This window comes from Channa argus, chromosome 20 (assembly GCF_033026475.1).
Source record: "Channa argus isolate prfri chromosome 20, Channa argus male v1.0, whole genome shotgun sequence".
Lineage (NCBI taxonomy): Eukaryota > Metazoa > Chordata > Actinopteri > Anabantiformes > Channidae > Channa > Channa argus.
This window is the reverse complement of record NC_090216.1, coordinates 18,547,036-18,567,981: the sequence shown is the minus strand read 5'-3', so window position 1 is coordinate 18,567,981 and position 20,946 is coordinate 18,547,036. Positions and strand designations below refer to the sequence as shown.

The 20,946-nt window shown below is 39.5% G+C and overlaps 1 protein-coding gene across 2 annotated transcripts; it reads left to right on the top strand.

Annotated features, from left to right (window-relative positions):
- Positions 1-569: 569 nt before the first annotated feature.
- On the top strand, positions 570-20,669 carry LOC137105615 (Na(+)/H(+) exchange regulatory cofactor NHE-RF1-like). Of its 2 annotated transcripts, none has more exons than XM_067488041.1 (6): positions 570-1,316; positions 13,854-14,024; positions 15,090-15,243; positions 16,403-16,446; positions 18,939-19,046; positions 19,921-20,669. In XM_067488041.1, the coding sequence occupies exons 1-6, from the start codon at positions 846-848 to the stop codon at positions 20,074-20,076; spliced, it is 1,104 nt and encodes a 367-aa protein (XP_067344142.1). In that variant the 5' UTR covers positions 570-845; the 3' UTR covers positions 20,077-20,669. The 2 variants fall into 2 exon arrangements, with proteins under 2 accessions (XP_067344142.1, XP_067344143.1); XM_067488042.1 differs by having other exon boundaries at positions 573-1,316; positions 18,942-19,046.
- Positions 20,670-20,946: the final 277 nt, after the last annotated feature.

The window sequence follows — 20,946 nt, the reverse complement described above, 5'->3', positions numbered from 1 at the left end:
ACACACACACACACACACACACACACACACACACACACACACATATATATGTACATATAAATATGCGGCAAAAGCTCAACATTAACACACACACACACACACACACACACACATATATATATACATGTATATATACATGTATATATACATGTATATATACATACATATCTATATGCATTTAAATACTATGTACCTACACTATATTATTTAACTTTACTACATAACATGATGTTTCTAAAAGGAAAACAAATGCATTTGTGTAACAAAGATGTTAATGTTCTAACTTTTGTATTTACTAATTTAGTATTTAATTCTTTATTTTAGTTCTCTAGATTTTCAAAATTAAGGACGCTGAATCTAGTACATGGGGTTAAAACACTGATGTCGAGCTTTAAATCTTAAATGTAGCTACGTTTTCTGAAACAGACACAAAAACATGTAGCGCTCGATCTGCAGAAGTCTATTGTCCTGTTTGTTGGCGAATTTAGAACACTAGGCTTTTATTTTGAAGACCTGGTGACGTTTGGTAATGGAATTGTGGGAACTTGATTGTGGAACCTGCGCTGTACACGGGACAGTGTCGGTGAACTGGAGGTAAAACAGATTATTGCAACAGCCTTAGACTTAGAGGGAAGGATCTGTGAAGAAGTCGGCTGCGGCGAAAGCTCCACATTAACAGCAGAAAGTACATTGTGGCTTAATACCACGGAAGTTGGGCTTTAGCGAAGTCAGTGTGCGCAACAGGTGTCGGCTTTTGCGTTTTTGTTGCGTGACTCCGTGTGTACAGGCTTTGACGTGTTTGGATTGCGGGGAGAAGAGTTTTTGTCTTTTAACATAGTAACAACATGTCCAGCCTCCGACCAAGACTGTGTGTCATGGAGAAAAGAACCAGTGGCTACGGGTTCCACATGCACGGAGAGAAGGGCAAAAGCGGGCAGTTCATCAGGCTCGTGGAGCCCGACACTCCCGCCTCTGCAGCCGGGCTCCTCGCCGGAGACCGACTGGTGTTCGTGAACGGGGAGAGCGTGGAGGGCGAGAGCCACCAGCAAGTGGTCGCCAGGATACGAGCCACCATCGGGGCTTTAGAGCTCATCGTGGTGGACCCCGAAACGAGCGAGCTGCTGAAGAAACATAACCTGCAGTGCCGGAAAGAGTATGTCACGGAGGGGATTCCCCTGCCCGGCGGGGACAGTGACTCAGAACTCGGGGACACGCAGAGCAACGGCACGCCGAGGGAGCCCACCCCTGTCCCGCGTGAGAACGGCGACACATCATCAGAGAAGTCGGACAGACTGAGTGTCAGCTCCAGTACCAAGGTAAAATCAACTCACTGCCGAAGGTATTACACACTTTATCTATGTTTTTGAGCTTTAATGATGGGGGTCACTCCGCTTTCTCACTTCAGGCTTTAATGTACCACTTTTAGGCCAAACAGTCAGCAGAAAAAAGCTTGGACCTTTCAAAATATCTTAAATCTTTAACGGTTTTTTTTGGGGGGGGGGGGGGGGCTTTGAACCAGTGTGTATCAAGGTTCTTTTACTTTTATATCAATTAAGTATTTCCATGTGTTGGGGAATACAGACCTAAATATAATTAAACTTGTACATTAACTGTATTCTCTTCAACTAAGTTCATATTTGCGTAGTGATTCAAATACTTGAATTACTTTGTTTTCTTTGCCATGTTTGTGTGGACAACTATCAACACAAACTACATTACTACATTACTACAAATATTTTGCTTAGGGCGGGTTCAGCAGTACTTTAGGAAGCTGGATGAATATGTAGCTATAAGTTAATTGAGTTTGAATTCATAAAGCTAAACATGAATATATACTAATAAGCCCCAATTTCAAATCTACCAGGTGCCATTAGTGTTACGGCCGCTCAGATATCGCTACCTGGATAAGTACTGGCAGTTTCTTAGCTGCCTTAACTGTTGGCTGACAATATATCAAGAAATAAGTGTCTATTTTTCACTTGTCCTGCTCATTTGATACTTAAGGAATCAAGGTATCTGACGCAAAAGTAATGTATAAAACATTTATTATATATAAAACGTCAGTCATTATATTCAGGGACATAGCAGGAAATTAGTAGCTACTAGGTTAATAACAGTATGTAATGTAGAGCAGTTGACAGGTAAACTATATTTAGACCTACTGTCAAATCCTACCTGTAAAAATAAGCTGTGGGTTATGGTTCACCTTCATATTTAAACCCTAGTTCATTGAATTATTGTGATAAAGGAGTTAGAGCAGGCTTCTCTGAGGACTTTCTATATATTTTCCAAATCTCGTCTGAGGCCAGCTCTGCTTATGAGCTGGGAAAGTTACAAGGAAACAAATCTTGCGTTAAGTAGCCACTTCCATTTCCGTTCACGGAAAAGTGGAACATTGCAGACAACATTTCCAGTCCTCCAATCATTGCTGTTGAATGAAGTCTTTGTCACATGAAAGACTTGTCAGTCTGTCTGCTTCCTGTCTTAAATTCCCTGTCAGGTTCGGCTTGTTGGACCAGAAGCTTTTTCACACTGATTCCATGTCAGTGATTCACCTCTTTTCATGCTACTACATTATCTGATTGAATTTACAATGATTTGAACTGACATACTTGGATAAGAATAGTTCCTTTATTGAACACACCACCGGTGTAACTGGACTTAGGTGCTGTCTTACAGTGTATCACAGAAAAAGCTTAATTCGTAAGACTCCACCACATTCAGAAGTAAAACACTTACAAGTTTGTTTGTTTTTTGTTCAACATAATCCTGCTTCTTTGAAACACAAGGCTTTTTTTGTTGGTTATGAAACTATTTTATAACAATGTTCTATGAAAGGGCAAGATTTTGCAAACTTTGTAACTGTTTTAACCAGTGCAAAGTCTAGGCTGTGGTTTTAATGTTGTGTAACAGCAATGCAAGTAACTTCATTGATAAGGTGTTGAACTGTGTGAAGGATGGAAAGTTATTTTTATAAATAAAATAGAAGGGTACTATATACTTCTTTAGACCTGGTCCCCACAGTGTTTAGGTGTAATGCATTATCTAGAAAACAACATTAATAGTGATTAAATATCTCCTTGCCTGAACCTCACTGCAACTCATACATAAGTTATCATTAGGTCTATTTTATTCAGTTAAAAGTTTTTACTGAAATATTTCTAATCAAATGGTAAATGATCTGCACTTATATAGCACTTTTCTACCTATTGGCACTCAAAGCGCTTTACACTGCTTCTTATTCACCCATTCACACCAACAATCACACACACACTCACACACCGATGGGGGAGCTGCTACGCAGCTGGCCAACACTCACCGGGAGCAACTAAGTCTTGCTCAAGGACACTTCAACATGTGACCAGAGGAGCCAGGGATTGAACCAACAATCCGCTCTACCTTCCTTCGTGCTGTTGGTAAATATCACATTAGTACCAAAGAAAAAATCTGGATCGGGAATCGGAATGGCTCAGTCAAATTCCTGACCTATATCCTATGGAAATGCCGCATAAAGACTTACAATGGGGAGGCAGAAGCCAACCAACATGCAGCTGTTCTCTAAAGGAGTGATGATACTTTCTTCATACCTCTATCTGAGGGAAGACACAAACAAGGGATTCACACATGCTGTTTTTCATCCTACAGAATGGGATACAAAGCAACTCTGGACAGTTGAGACAACAATAGGATCTTTGTTTTGTTTTGTTTTTTGCAACATGAAGAAGTAAAGCAGCATGTACATTAAAGCTTTAAGAATCCTGAAATACTTCGATTTCACATGCTACATGCAAAATGAGCGGCTTATAGAGTTTGTCTGGACCCTAGTGGACTGGGGAGACAAAATTTACATCATGCTTTCAGATGAACACAGTGTATAATTTTGCAATAAGCTGAGGCTGATTATTTAATTTTCTGCGATAAATAAGTATACAGTCATGTCATTATTTAATCTCATTTGTTTAATGGGGTTCCCCTTATCTAGTTTTAGGACTGGTTTGGTCCACATGCAGGCACATTTTACCCCTGTTCTGCTGTCTAGGCCTCTGTCTCCATCTGTCTGTGTTTCACTTCTACTTTGAGAGTCCAGGCTGGCTGGGATGCTGGAAATCTCCTGCTACATTCCTCCCTTATGGGAGACTTGGCAGGGCCTGACTGATGGTCTGATACTGGCCTCTGATACCAGCCTCCACTGTGGGATACACTTTAGTAGACTGGCCAATAATAATGTGAAACTTGTCCTACTGAGCACAACCACGCTCAAACAATAGTTTCTTTCACGTGATTGTCTACGGTTGGACTTAGTATTGCAGTCCAGATCTCAGCCTCCTAACTATTTTACACTAAATAAACGAAAAATTCTCATGGCGACAGCATTATGAAAGATTTGGATCTCTAAGTCTGAAGCGATTGCTTTTTTCTTGTAATAAAGGGTGAAAGTATGAACTGGGTGACCATGTCATCATATTATGGTAACATCCTGGCCTCTAGCGACTTAGTCCTCCACCACACTAAGAGCTGTCTATTGGTCACCATAGAGACTCGCAGCAGTAGAAAGAGTCTTTGTCCACAATGTTTGCATGGCGGGAAAGGCTTCTGGGCCAGAGTGGAAAGTAGAGAGGACTCTCACGCCTCAACAAGGAGGCCATGCTGACCCTGAAATACCTCCACCCTCACTTTACAGACACTATCAACAGGGCTGGATTGAAGTGAGAATATGTGTGAGTGGGCGTGGGCCACAAAATTACACAGCAATTTGTCTGTGGTAGATGTGAAAATGTCAAACTAATGAAGAATTAATGGGATCCTAGATAAGTGGGTTTTCACATTGTGGAGGCAAAGTTTGATATTTTGAGGTTCTTGACTAAAATATGAAGCTGGTGCCATTTCACTTTTGTACAGCAATTGCACTGCAACATTTTTGTCATATTTGCAGACAGACATAAGCTTGCTGGTCAGTTTGATGGACCGTTTATAAGTTTCTCATTTCTAGAATAAAGAACTTAAGACTTTGATCTTCAAGCAGAATAAAGGTCTTGAGGCAGCCTTTATCCATCCAAATGATCAATTCTTTTTAAGCTTTTCACAACATATCTCATCTCTTATCACTAAGCTCATATAAGCCTGGGAAAGAACAGATAGTGTGGAACTTTATTGATTCAATAGTGGTAAACGCTGTAAATCAAGATTATTGTGATGTCACTTAGTATAGCTGGAGTTGCTCAAGTTTCTTCCCCTGACAGAATGTCTCAACTCTTAAATGATTTCGTCCTACGTCTTATATTAAAGCACTAATACGTTTTGTTATTTTTGGTGCAAGAGTAGATTTAGAAGACGTGGTCAATTTGTCCAGCTTCTGTCACTTCAGTGTTCTGCTGGAGGTGCAAAATGCAAATGGAAAAAAAAAAGCTCTTCAAGGTGTGTGTGGTTCTGTGGGAGCTCACTAGTGCCTATTATTGAGTCAATTGATCTGTTTGGTCCACAAATGCCTATTCAACCTGTCTGAGACAACACAATCTGTGGGGACTTCTTGGACTGCTAATGCCATATTCTGTGCATTTTCCAACAATTGCACTGCACATGAATATTGCCAAAGCCACCCAGGATGCAGTACAAAAGTAAACTGTAGTATCCTGGTACATGTTGAAATTACAGATGCTGCTACAAATCCACCACAGGCTTTTGCACAGACAGGCATGTCACAAGATCAGAAATTTGGTAATCTATGCCAAAATCAGTTAACTTTCATGATTATTAATGCCAATTGTCAATAACATGGCAAAGTGGGATGGATTCCGTAAGGGATTTGAATTAAAATGCTTTTACTGTTATTGGAAGCAAACTTGTAGAATAGTAGTTCTACTGCTGCTTTTGTCATATTTTCTGTGCTGTGTGTGTTTGTCTATTTTACACTTGTCTCTAGTGCTGAACATCCACTTCCTCATGCTGATGTAGTAAAAGGACAATAAGGAGATCTGAGTTATCATGTTTAATGTTGGCTCAATGAACGTCAGACTGCGCTTGTGGGGTAATTATACTCTTTGCCAGCAGCATAGAGATCACATCTGTCCCATTGCTACCATCGAAAACGAGTATTTTCATGCTTTTGGAATTTGGTTTTTGACTTGGTGTGGTTCTCATGATATTCCTTTTACATGCCTATTATATTAATTTTTCAAGTTTTTTTAAACTTCCACAGAGTCATAAACAAATGTCCTTACTTCTATTCTTTGACATTTTGCATAAATTAGTAAACTGGTGTATTAATTGGCTAAAACTAATCATCAATCATTTAATTTCAAGCAAAACTAGCCGACATATTATTTGAATATTTGAGTTGTTATCCAAAAAAAGTGATATTAGAACTTTAGGTATTAGAACTGTGGTGGAGTGCGATTCTTCTCATCGGCTCTTCTGGTTATAGATGTCCAAAGAGAATCTGGAGGATAGATATTAAAAAAACTTGATTGTGACATAACATTGTTCTGGTGCAGTAGGTCCAATGACTACTGCAGATGTATTGGCCTTATAGCTTTAAGGAGATCTTGTCTACGTTGGCATTAATGTAAAAAGTGTGTTGTAAGTGTGTTGTTTCATTTGACATGTTGTTCTTTCCCCTTTATGTTTTACAGAACAGAGATTTAGTCACAGACAAAGTTGTACAAGTAATGGTGATATGGTTTTATTTTTGTCTCAAAGACAAACAGCTGAAATATGTGTTTCCGTTAATCCAGCAGGAATGTGTGCTGCTTGATTATAGAAGGAAACTTATTTAAGCCACTTGCCAACTATTTGGAAAAAATAAGGAAACATGTCAGTATAATAAGAGCATTTAATTTGTCCTGATGTCTTCTGTATAAAATGTCTGGTTTTGCTAGCTACAGTCTGTTAGTTCAGCATAAACTTTGCTAAGCTCACTAGCATTAGCACTGTAACAATCTACCTAAACTCCTTTCAATACTATGCATGTTATACTGAGCTTCTGAATGTCTGCACTCTACAGTTCATGTCTGAGCCCAGACACGCTGGAAAACAAGGTTTGGCTGCCTGTTATTGGCAAGCCGACAATAGTATTGGCAGACATTTCAGTGGAATAATGACTTTTGGAAAGAAAGATAATTTTCGAATGGAGATAATCACCCGAGCACCTCTCTGTTGTATTTATTGTAATACAGCCTTAATATGAGATCCAGCTACGTGTCTTAAACATGTAAAGATGCAACATATACAAATGTAACTTTAGTGAAAAGAACCATGTTAGAGGCCTGTGAAAAGAAGTTTAACAAGTACTGTATGAATTTTAGTGTATGTAAACCCTCTAAGTGACACACAGACACACAGTAGGTTTCTATATTGGCAGATGCGTTGTTTGCTGTCAGGGTGGAACCTGAAAGGAAACCACTTCCTGTCCACACTGCTCGTTGTTCTCGAGCTGAATCAACACTGTTTGTTTTTCACTCAGACATTTAATGATAGCCATAATGCTACAAGTTGTGGCAGTTCTACGCAGTTTGTTTCGTAAGGTAATAACTTCCTCAAGCAGAAACACAAAGCTAAATCTTACCTTATTAATCAGGTATGTGCACAGTGTAAGCATCATATTTTTTGTATTAACTACTGTCTGCAAATCACAGCTAAATACTTGACATGTGATATTTCATACAGGACATTGTGATTTACATAAAGGTTGAGGTGAAATACAATAAAAGTTACAAGAGGATGATAAAGCCGAATAATATGGCCACAGTCTTCACCATAGATGATACAATGAGTCTGAGCGGCTTCATTGGTGATTAGAAGAGTCTCCAGTAAACCTCATATATTTAGTATGTTGTGTTTAATGAGAAACAGTCCATTGTGTAACTCTTGCTCTCAGCTGTGGGCTGCAGACTGTACTGTAGCAATTGTTGGACTCTTTCCTAGTTGATTATTTCAGAACGCTGGTGTTAAAGTGTTACACCATATAACGCACTCAGATAAAACACTACTCCGTCTAATGATGTCTCTACAGAAATTTCTGTACATGGAACAAATATGTCACAGCCTTTAGGCGATTTATGAACAATAGAGGCGTGCCCAGACCAGTGTCAGAGTTTAATTTAGCCCTCATTATGACATACAAGGATGGAGCCTAGGAGATGTGACTGCAATGAGCTGTAAAATCATTAACCACGCTTTGACAATGTTTAAAGCCACCTGTCACTCCTGGTACCATCATGCTCAAATGTCACTGGACTGCATTCACACTGTAGCTGCTTGTGAAAGATCAAAAGTCAGATGTTCTTTCTAAGTGTTATTCACTGAGCCTGCAGCCGTGTTTTTCTACACGATTGCAGCAGAGTGTGACCTCTGACCTCCCAGTGTCGGTAGGGTTAAAAAAAAAAAGTAAATGGTGATATTGGTGGGAGCTTAGTGGTAGCTGGGCAATTCATAGCTAGATTTTAGCCCTGTACAGCAGCCGTAAGGGTTTATAAGGGTAGAACTACAAAAACAAGTCTGTTGATATTTATATTTATAAAAATGTAAAGTATCAGTATTTGATGCATCCTCTTATTACCTGCAAACACTCTCAAACAAACACTTAACTAAGGTCAGGACTGTGCCACTGAACTTTATAGGGTAACAGTTTAGTTTTGGTTTCAACCTGATTTATTTGCCTTTAAGGTGGCTCTCGGCTTGTCCCTTCACGGCTCGCCACAGTGGAACACGTTCCACACGTTGAAGTGGTCCATGTGTTTTTACACTTTATATATTGTACTGTAGCGACTGTTAATTTCGCTCCCTGGCGTACTGAAGTGCATTATGAGAAGAGGGAGTTCTATTTAAAATGAATGAGGGGGCCAAAACAGTAGACCACCTCTCTTCATAATACAATCCAGCAAGACTCCACTAACCACTTCGACCTCAATAACAAAAAGAGTGTAGAATTAGCACCTTTCTGACGGCTTAAACTTAAAGACATTCTAACATTGTAACAGTAGAATTCATGGCAGAGCTGTTGTATTGGATTGAATAACTCACAAATTACTGTGAAAATTTACCAAAACCAGGTTTCTTTTGAGCAGTGTCAGATTTTAGTTTGGGATTCTCATTAACAGTGTGTTTTCCTTAATGTTCAGTACTATTGCACTATTTAAATATACAGTATATGTATGCAGAGAAATAATAAATGTATAAGCTAAATAATATATGCTGCAGTGCACATAACCTACAGGGAACATTGACACAAGTTGAAGATAATGAGCAGATGTAGAAAACGAGGGTAAAGATACAGCAGGAGGTGAAACATTATCTATTTTTAAAGTCAAAACTGAACACATGACTTGAGGCGCATATTTTATAATCAGCCGACTGTTTAAGGCCCTTATGTGGTGTGGAGCTTACACTAATACTGTAGGTAATTAAATAATTTATGATGCTGATAACTGCAATAGTAAATGTCCATTATGACATTACTTTGTCACAGACCAATTACCTTTGACATAATGATGTAAAAATTGGTAATGTATTTTACACTGGATTATGACATGTTTATGGACTTTTATTCTGTGTGAGGAAAAAAATGCAGCTCTTGAAGTTTATCTGAATGGGGAAGTGATGGGGAAACAGGGACCGCCACCATGCAGACTCTGGCAAAATTATGCAACATTGTGGGGATGTTGTCACCCTGCTGTGTTTTGGTGTGTGCTAATATGCTATATCCACAAATCAAATCTTCCAACTGTACTACTTACATCATATTTCATTGTTTCACTGGTCTGTGACACAACAAGCACTGTGGCAGCAGCATGCTGCTGTTGTTTGACACAGAGCAAATCAAATCCGAACGAACTGAAGGGTTTAACTCTAATGCTGCAAAAAGTGCATCAGTGCCAGCATGTTAAAGAGACTCTCTGCTGGACATTACCCAGTAGTGTAATTTCAGCACTTAGTGTCACTGCACAGTTTTGCTGCGTGTGGTTCTGCTAATTCTGTGGTTTTCCTGCGCATGCAATGAAAGAGACAGGAAAAAAATCATAACTGAAAAATGTCAAATGTCATTTAAATGCATCTGAGACTTAAAAAGGCTGCTGTGGAAGCAGTTTTGTTTAAGACAAAAACTCTCATGCCACTCAAATCACTACATTGTCTTCATGAATTACTCAATATGTGCATTCAGTTTAGTAATTTACCAATTCATTACAAAGCTTCAGTATATTTTCATTAAACAGTGGTTTTGTTGCTTTTAAAAGTACACGTGTTCATTAAGTTCTCAGCTTCGGCAAATAGCACCAGAGGAAAAATACAAATCAAATTTTAAATAAAGAAAGAACATCACCCTATCCTTTTAAGAAAGAAAATCACAATCACAAGCATGAGTGAAAGACCCGGCACTCTGTGCCAGAAATGGCGGTTTATCTCTGGTCACCTCCTGTGCCAGTGTCTTAACTCTCCGCTCCCTTATAGTGCAGTAAATGGATTATATGCTGCTTTTTACCTACCTGGCATGATAGGTTCAAACACTTATCAGCAGCCAAGAAGTGCGTATTAAATAATCTGTTGGAATTTGTTTTATTTATTTATTTATTTATTGATGTTGTAATTTAAGAAAGGTCTCAGGGCCAGTGTCTTAAGAGAACCTGACAACCTGAGAGTTTATTAGCGTATTAGTGGACAAGTGCAAAGCTAATGTTCACTCCTGTTTTTAGCTTTGTTTTGTTGTTCGCCCACTCTCAGGAAAAGTAGCTGGCACTTTAGCTGCCAAATGCTGTAACAGGTTTAATCAGCTAGTCACTAACCTTGGCTTCCTGCTGTTTGGGGCTTAGGACCGTTCATTTATGGTTTTTCAACAACAACAACAACAACAGCAACAAAAGTTTGTGGTACTGGTAAGAGCGAACCAAAACCGGAGGCCCTTTAAGTCCTCAAAAAATCAGCAAGATCTAAAAATGCTCCATAGACTTAAGGGGAGATGCAGAGGCAGGCAAAGATAATAGGTTTAACACTACAAAGTAATACCTTTCAGATACATGTAGTGCTTTCATGGATTATTAATAAAATGACTAATTAGTGCAGCTACAAGACGGCACCTTTCCACACTTGGTTTTGTTTTAGGGTTGAATTTTTGTTGCCTGACAGGAGGCTATATGTCTTTAACACACTAAATACCACACGTTACATGAGGGATAATATCACGATAGACTACAGCCTCACTCTGCACATTGTCTTCATATCTCTAGATGTTTTAGGTATGTATACACTAAATCCCCTTGTGGAGAAAGAAGTACAGGATGAGATGATATGATTTTACCGTACAGCATTGCAGTTTTGTACTTTGCACCTCACCAGTTATATCATCCCATTATCTTTATTAACAAGCCCCAGTTAAGTGGACTTTGTCTCAAATGTTTGCTTCTATCCAAATGTTCAACTTTACGTCCTCCCAAGATCATAGTCACTCCGGATGTTTCAGCAATCATCAACCCTCCAGATTTCATATAAACTCCTGAACCAGTGCATTATCAGCTGTGTGTGTGTGTGTGTGTGTGTGTTAATGCTGAGGTTGCAGTGGTTGATCTTGAAGGATCACTTGGCAGACAATCATTTACAGATAGCTGCTGACAGATGGATAGTTGGCTGAGGTTTTTATCAGGTAAAAAGTGCAACAGGTGGGCGAGGGAACTATTCAAGGCTCAGGTGTTCACTCTACTGTGTCCTGCACATGTTAGCTGTAAAAGTTGCAAAAGTAAAAGCTGTAAAAATGTTTAAAACAGCCCAATGCTACATACATTATATGGCCTACATATGACATATTGGGTCAAAATTGTGACTTTTTGTATCAAACTTACGAGATATTAGGTTAATTTAAACATATATATATATATATATATATATATATATACACATATATTTAAACAAAATATGATAAAAGTCTTATTATCACATCCCTTACTTGAAGTTTCTCAGAGTGCTTACTCATCACATAGTTATCTGTGTGTTTAAAAGACAATTAGCAGCTTTCCCACAAGGAATCTGTTGAATGTTAGATGGTAGAGCCCATGATATAAGTGCATGAGGGTGACGATTCTTAAATGGTTAAATAAATACTGTAGATGCAGTTTGGATTAGTCATTTAACAAAGCACTGGCCTCAGCAGCATTAGAAATGCAACCGCTGCATGCAGTTGTGCCTTTGTGTGTTCATGATTAAGTGGTCATCAGGCCGTGTCATTTATTATACAGTATGGAAATATTAGATTTACCTGCCCAGAGCAGACTGTTCACTGTGCCACAACAAAAATTAGCTTGTAGTAATTATTGTAAACTACTACACTAAGTGCACTTACTGGGTATTTATTGAAGGCATGTTAAAAATTATAAAAATAAAAATATGAATGATAAGTCAAAATTCAACCTATTATTTTAAAATCATGACAATGAAAACTTTGACTCAGAATTTGATTTGTAACTTTTTTTCTTATGAATGTGACTAAATGTGAAATGTCATGAATTTGACTCTCCATCAGTCTTAGGGTTAGTGTTGGGGTTTGGGTACTAATTACTTAGATTTTCAAACATAATTAGACTAGAATGAACTTGACCTTGTTCAGCGCACGCACGCACACACACACACACACACACACACACACACACACACAGCCATTCAAAGGTAGTTAGCATCAATCCAGAGTGCAATGTAAATTAAAGATAAGGTATAGTATGAGTAAATAGGTGGGGACCATAGTTATGTCATAAATCGTAACAATAATTACAACATGAGTGCAGTGGAGAATGCAATATAAATATATATTAGATATATATTAGTTTAATACCTAAATACAGAAAAAGTAAGTGACATCAGAAGCCCAGTGTAAAAACCATCACTTTGTATGTCTAATAGAAAGTAAAGAAGACTGTTCAGTAAAGACTACAAAGATGATAACTGTGTTTTATTAGCTGAGAAATATTGTGTTTGTTGATACTTGTGAATTTGGTGAAGATCAGATCACATTTCATTACCAATTTATGCAGTAAACCAGGAACTTTCAAACTGCCATTACTGTTTCTTGCAACTCTGTATTGTGTGTATACAACCGTACATGTACACAGGGATGTAGTAGATGGAATAGGAGACAGTGGTACTTTTTGTAAAGTCACGAGTGTCGGGCATTTGTTCTCATTCACCCATTCACACTCACACTCACACTCACACACACACACACCGATGGGGGAGCTGCTATGCAGCTGGCCAACACTCAAAGGGGGCAACTAAGTTGGGGTTCAGTGTCTTGCTAAAGGACACTTCAACATGTGACCGGAGGAGCCGGGGACTGAACCCACTGTGAAATGGTGGACAACTGCACTACCTTCCTATGCCACAGTCTAAAGGGTTACAGGTGTAGTTGTAGTAATGATATTAGTAATGCTCAGTTACTTTGACCAAATCTGTTTTTAGCCTGATGACTTATTGAATTATATCCAAATAGCCTGTATGAACAGAGTTATTGTGATAATGTTTTTCCCAGCCCTCTGGGGCATATGGGGCAGAGTGAATAGTGGTGATCTGAAGGAAATGAGTGGTTCAGTCTGTGCAAGTCAAAAGTTATGGCTTTATTAATTTTCATTTTCATTTTGCCCCAGTGAGACTTTTGTGGGTTTCATTTTTTACCGCTATTAAAGAGGACATGGGACTGAAAAATATAAATTTGCTGATCCAAATTGACTCGAGGACTTTTTAAGAACAAAGCTGGGCAGCTACCAAGGTGGCAAAGGATGGACTGATCAGCTCCACAGAGGGAACTGAGATCCAGTTTATGTGTATTGGCTTGTGTGGACTTTAAAATCAATCTCAATGGGGATTTTCTCCTGTGTGTGCAGGAGGAGAGTGGTGGGCTGCGGCCTCGTCTCTGCAACCTGAAGAAGGGACCTAATGGGTATGGCTTCAACCTGCACAGTGAGAAGTCCAGACCAGGCCAGTTCATCACAGCTGTGGACGAGGACTCTCCAGCACAGAGAGCAGGCCTCAAGCCACAGGACAAGATCGTCCAGGTACACAAGACACATTCATTCAGTTGTGTGCAAACATAACCACATTTTCACATTCTGAGTTTTCCCTATTCCTTATATATTTATATTTCACAATGTTTGAAGCCCCCCCCTCAATATTCTCTCTGGTTGAATGAGTGTTTCTGTGTGTGTGTGTGTGAGAGAGAGAGAGAGAGCACCAGGCCTCCTGGCCATGTTTACCATGGCAGGGTCAGAGTTAATCCACTTACTGTGTCTGTGGGCTGAATTACAGGCTGCTTCCACAGTCTGCAGGGCTCCTCACATGCTGGTACAGTACTCACATTATATAGAGGCTTTAAATGCAACCTCCTGAAGAATTCTGAGAATGTGATGAACACTTGTTGTGTGCATCAGGGTGGGACATAGCATGATGTTCTGTACCACCTGCTGATTTCCACAGCCAGTGTGGGAGCTGGTTTCCTGACAGTATTCCTACCTCAGCTCTTCCTCCCACAGAAATTCCTCACTGTGTTCCTCCCTGAATGCTTGATTATTTCCAACTCTAGGATTATGTTTGTATAACACGCCCAGCAATAACGTTGTTAAGAAGCACTGTCCGTCACAGAGGCATTACGTGTCCCACCATTCACTTTGTTTATCTCTTTTATCTTTAAATATCATGATAACTCAATCTCTTTGCCCCCCACCTCCACCCATTGTGTGAACAGTCATATCATTTATGTTCTGTGATCTCCACCAGAGCGAGCTTAATTTTCTTTCACGTTAGGAGAGTGAGAGTCTTTGTTTGAATGATGACTCCTAACAGATCCTAAATCACGGAATGTATACTCTACTGTATAGTTACAGAAGTAAGACAGTTGCCAAGACTGTCACCAATGGACACTCCCATGCTGGGTGTGTGGATCCTGCTGTTATATTATAAATACTGCAGAGCTCAGCTGTGATGGCTGCTGGAGCAAATGACAACTGGCAGTCAAAACTGTTCCCTGTTGTCCAAAGACACGGTTCATATATTACTAATATGCATAACAGGACAGCATGTGTTTACAACTGATAAATATGAAGTAATGTCCTCTCCTTCATCAGGTGAACAGCAGGTCAGTGGTTGGGATGCAACACTCTGAGGTGGTTGGTGCCATCAAGGCTGGAGGGAACGAGACCCGACTGCTGGTTGTTGACGCAGAGACGGAGGCTTTCTTCAAGAGGTGCAATGTCCAGCCCAGTGAGGAGCACGTCACAGGTACACAACACAGATTCACCATCCGCATCCATGCTTGAAAGTTTTTACTTCAGTGAAGATATGTATATGGATTTTAAACAAAATATAACATAACTCCGACTCAAGCAAGTTTTCATACATTGAACATGGTAATGATGATGACTATACTAAGCATCACTTGAGGATTCAGACATTATGCTACGCTGGTGGAGGCTTGGAAGGGACTGCTGTGATGTTAAAGTGGGTGGATGAAGGCAGCAGAAGAAGGCAATCAGCTTCTTCTTGGTAGCTCAGCCGTTTGTGTGTTATGACGCTTCACTTGACCATTTAGTTCTTCCTACTGCCGACCTACACATCAGTCTGAGTCATGTTGTAATTGTGTAAAACAAGCAAAAGTCTGTATTTATTGTGATGAAAGCAATATGTAATTTGTAAACATGTATGTAACATTTAAGAATCACATCTAATTCCAGGATGTAGGTAGATGTTTAAAAACATTACTGGGGCAACAATTTGGAAATCAGGCGTTATGCAGATCGCAGACTGCCTCATGCCAAGCCCCTAACCTGCAATGGGCCAATGGACAACCAAGACTATTCGGTCATAAAAACAAATAATAAATAATCATCAGTTCACAGGTTTGGGTTTATCTAATGTAATATACATTAGAGACCCAACAATGTTTACATTGGCCAACCTGGGTGTGAAGGAAACACTTAAAGATTATAATAATTAATATAGTGTGAAAGTCCTGCAGTACCTGAACTCACTACAACTGCACAAATTCTGATGTTAAGCTGTAAATGTTCTGCTCGCATTTCTAGCAAATTAGGGTTCGGTGCCTGACTCAAGGACACTTCCACACGTAGCCAGGAGGGACCTGGAGTCAAACCACTGACCTTTTAAAAACATTATGTTGAAATTGGTTGGAGCCTGTTGTATGTTCATTTGTGTAAATGAAGTTTTAAAAAAAAAAGCAATGCAGTTCTTCTTTGTCCCCTTATGGGGTAGAGCTGTAATATGAGGGTGAGGGTCATGATGTGAGGTAACATGATTCTACAAGCCACATCTGGACATTACTGGAATTTTAGAGTCTAGTGTAAATATTTGATGGCACCTTAAAGACGGGCAAAATGCTGCTCTCTGTCTGAGAAGGGCTAATCTTTCTTTCCCTGCTTAGGACCTCTTCCTGAGCCAGTATCAGAGGGAGCATCTATTGAGGAGGTGAGGAACACCACACACACACACGCACACACACACACACACACACACACACACACACACACAGAGATAGTGGCCTGGAACTGCCCTGTTGATCCTCTCCAGACATTCCTAGCAGAGTGGGAGTTCTGTTCTGAAACTTTTTGTTTCATCTGACAGTGTTGCAAGAAGCATCCTGGCTGTCGTCATGTGCTTGTTGTTAAATCTGTGGCATAACCTCTAACACCACACATATCAAGCCTGACTCATTTTTAATATAATATAATTTGTGTACTTTCAATTATATCTCTAACAAAACTCCAGTGCCTTTTTGTCACTTTTAACTTTAACAACATAATTTAGCAACACATTTTAAAATGAGAAATTCAAAGTGCTTAACAGAAACATCAGACTCCCGATTTCTATTGAAATTGGGTTACAAAGAATGTGCAATGATCTGCAAATATTTTTTATTTTATTTTAAATAGTCCAAAGACAACATATCAAATGCTAAATCTGAGAAATCAAATTGTTTTTTTTTGAAAACATTTAATTAAAAAATATAAATAAAAATAATATTTAATTTTGATGGCAACAACATGTTTCAAAACAGTTGGGACAAGGGCAACAAAAGATTAGAAAAGTTGTGAAATGCTAAAAAAAACACCCTGTGGAACATATCACATTTAATAACTTACGATGGCAAACGATCAGCATCAGGACTGTGTATTTAAAAAAAGCACAGTCTTAAAGAAATAAGTATGGGGTGAAGTTCACTACTATGAAAAAACTGTTTGTTATTCAACATATTGAAAATAAAAGGTTTCAATGTTAAAATGCAAAGAATTTGGGGATTTCATCATCTGCAGAATATAATATCAATACAAGTTTGGAAGAAAATATAATGTGTGTGATTTCAGGCCGGACACAGAAAGATTCTGTTATGAAAATCACTGAATGGGCTCAACTCTGATCTGTTGTATCAATTAAGTGGGATTGAAGCAGCACAGGCTGTTGTATGCTTTACATTTCATCCTCAGCATTGCTCACAAACAACTACATTTCCCAGAATGCAACTCATTGGCACGTTCTGTTAGATTCTTGCTGTCACTGTATGTAAATACCAATGAGTGTGACTCTCAGTGCCTGAATTATGTAACGCACAAATGTCTGTTTCATTGTTTGTTGTTTCCTGTTAACCCTGAAATAACCCTGATGACATCACTATGATGCCAGGACAACAGAAGATTCAGAGCAGTGTAAAATCCGTGGAATTGCCCTTTAACTAGCTGCTAGTAGGAAATCCGTGTATTTGTGTGACGTTCCAAAGGCAAAGCCATGTTATCAAAAGTAAACACCCCCCTTCTATCCACACACACACACACACACACACACACACACACACACACACACACTGACAACATGGGAAAAGTGAATTGGCCCTACTGGTGACATTGTGGCTGACCCTTCACCATGGCAACAGGAGCTCAGGAGTGCGTTTCTCCCTCTCTTTCTCTGTTGTGTCCTAGAGGATGATGGGATTGACTGGCTTTAAATCTAAAGGCAAGTTGGGGATTATGCTAATGAGGCGACTAACGAGAGCCGCTCACATACTCGCACATGCAGCAAAAACAATCACCCCATTCACCAGCAGTTATATAACACACTCAGCATGGAGACATGACTGATCCTCCACCTTAAATGTGTCTGTTTTATCTGTCAACCATTGAAGCAGAATAGCAGGGCAGGTCAAACACTCCTGAACAAACAGAGTCCATATCCTCCGTGGGTTTTCAGTAGCATTAGGGTTAGAGTGAGTGCAATAAAGGCAGAGTATCTTTGGTTGGGGTTTAGTATTTGCATTTAAAAGCCTCAACACCTGGAACGGCACCAGAGTGCTCTTGTGTTGTGCAGCATATTGTAGTATTAGTCCAAAGCCACTTACAGAGACCTGATGTTATTTTTAGAAAGGCAGCCACTTATGAGTTTGATGCCAATTTGATCCATATGTATCAGTCACAGTGAGTCATTTATGTAGTTGATGGTTCACAGTGTAGCTTAAATGTGTGTGTGTGTGTGTGTGTGTTCTTTTCCTGTGCGTTAATGTTTGACCCAGTTTCTCATCCTGCACACAGATTAGTGTTGACACCAAGCCTCAGCTTTAATAAGTGAGTGATGGGAGGAGGAGCACAGAGGCAGCTTTCTGACTGAAGGTGGCTGCTGACCCCTGCTGGACAGTCGCCCACATCACTCAGTCTTCTTTAGTAGGTGGGGCTGTCCATGCAGGTGGTTTTAATGTAAAATAGGTTTATATCTAAACCCCTCCCCCTCAGTATATGGAGGTGAATAAAGTTTAATTTGAGTTGTTCAAAGCGACCACACAAAAAAAAAAAAAAACAATCTGCACTTCGGAGAACTTACCAATGAAATAGTTCCTATAAAAACAGTTCTGGGTATTTAAATACATGACTTTTTAATCTCTTTCAGTACTAATAGTGTTGTGTTGTTGTGTTTTGAAGGCAGCAGCAGAGAGGAAGCCTAAAGTGTCAGTGAGCTCCACATCCTCCAGTGCCTCCTCCAATGCCTCGCTGCCTGCAGCGGCATGCAGCTCCTCGCCTCCTGAGGTAAGAGACAAACTAAATACAGAGTTACCAATTACTAATTAGTCATTTACTTTAAAAGTCTAATTATCAGGTGGTACACTGATAATCTGCTAACCAAAAATTATACAAGCTCAGTTGGTAAAGCCAGTCGTCCACGGACCACAGGGTCAGCCGTTCGATCCCCGGTCACGGCTATATGTCGAGGTGTCTCTGGGCAAGACACTAAACCCCTAACAGCCCATTCCCATCCCCAGCCGTGCAGTGCTGGTCCAAGCCCGGTAGAAATTGGGGAGGGTTGCGTCAGGAAGGGCATTGCATTAAAGCACACTTCTTTGTAACAACCCCCACACAGACACTGAAACCTCAACGAATTCGCCCTATTCAAGTTTGTTGGTCTGCAGCCTGGATTAGCTTGTTTGTCTAGACTTTCTTGTCATTCAAGAACAATTAAAACCATATCAGCCACACACTACTTGTAATGGTGACATGTTTCCTAATTACAAAACATTTAATCAAGATATTTTTTACCATCTGTATGGGGAATGAAAATACAATGATTTAGGAAGTGACTACAAGTAATCTTTAAAACTGAGCTTAGTGCAAGGGATATTTCTAGGGATTTTTCATGTACACGTAAACCAGTTTGTGTCTTCTATGATGCTGTAGAACAGAGCAAAAAGAATTCAGATAATTGAAATGGTTGGAGTTGATTCATTCTGCGACTCATCGTGGTAAAATGTAGATTACAGGACTAAGTATAGTGATGATCCTGTGCGTCGACATATTTAGCTCTAATGATGCCTGATTCTTTCTCAAGAGAGAAAAATAAAAGCAGTCATGTTGTTGAAATGTACAGAATGTTTCTATACGTGAAAATGTGTATGTTTGACTCCAGGTTGCAAAGGCCACGGAGCCGACCCCTGCAGCTGAGGGCCTGAATATGGGCATGTCGCTTGCCCAGGCCAAAGAAAGAGCCCATCAGAAAAGGGCCGCCAAGAAAGCCCCACCCATGGACTGGAGCAAGAGGAACGAACTGTTTAGCAACTTATAAACCATCACTTCTGTCTCCTCCATAGTTGTCTGCACTGCCCCCCAGTGGAGAATAGACACAAATAATAAGCCTAAGTTCTGAGTCTGGTGTTTGAATTTGTTGTTTTTTGTGTCACAATGAATACTAAAGATAGATGTTCATTTAGAACATCTGAACCCCCTGTTTAACAGTATTATTTGATGATCTTATTTGTTTTAATTTAGGGTTTTGCCACTCATATCACACACAGGAATGAATGTTAATATATTGAGACGAATGTTTAGAGAAGGAGGAATAATGTACAGTTTCTCCTAAAAAATAAGGGGCCACAGGGAAAATATTTGAGCTAAGATTCTGCTTTCCTTTAGTAAATGAAGCTGTTGAAGATGCTGAATCCTCACTGCCAACGTACCCATTCCATGACAATCTGTTTTTCAGTGTGTCGAAGTCTTACAGCTAAAGGGACTGTGCCCTTGGAAACAGCCCTCTCTGTTTATCCAGTTATCAACTTGTTCATGAATGGTCTCTGTCTGCTTGATGTATGATTCAGTGAAATTGTCTTTTCAGGTTGCTCTTAGATTTGTACATAGACCAATAAATGATTTCAGAAGAAATTTCTCTTGAGTCAGTTGAGAGGTGAAGGTCCTTAGTAAGTTGTGTTGACTCTGCTAAAAGTTATGGAATTTAAACATTCAGCTCTTGGTGACAACGTCACCTGAAGGTAATTAGTACTCTGATGGACCCATGAGCACTCGGATCAAATGGGAGAAAGTCTGTTTTGTAATGTACATTGTAGCAAATATTCATTTGATAAAAACCACATCTTAAAGAGGCAACAGTATTTTTAAGTTAAAAAATTATCACATGTTGCTAATTATCATGCTTGTTGCA

Bases quoted from the DNA above. Each gene is read 5' to 3' on its own strand.
- LOC137105615 (XM_067488041.1), top strand. From the start codon at position 846: ATGTCCAGCCTCCGACCAAGACTGTGTGTCATGGAGAAAAGAACCAGT. The intron at 1,317-13,853 runs GTAAAATCAACT...CTGTGTGTGCAG, and splicing joins GTGTCAGCTCCAGTACCAAG to GAGGAGAGTGGTGGGCTGCG. The intron at 14,025-15,089 runs GTACACAAGACA...CTCCTTCATCAG, and splicing joins CACAGGACAAGATCGTCCAG to GTGAACAGCAGGTCAGTGGT.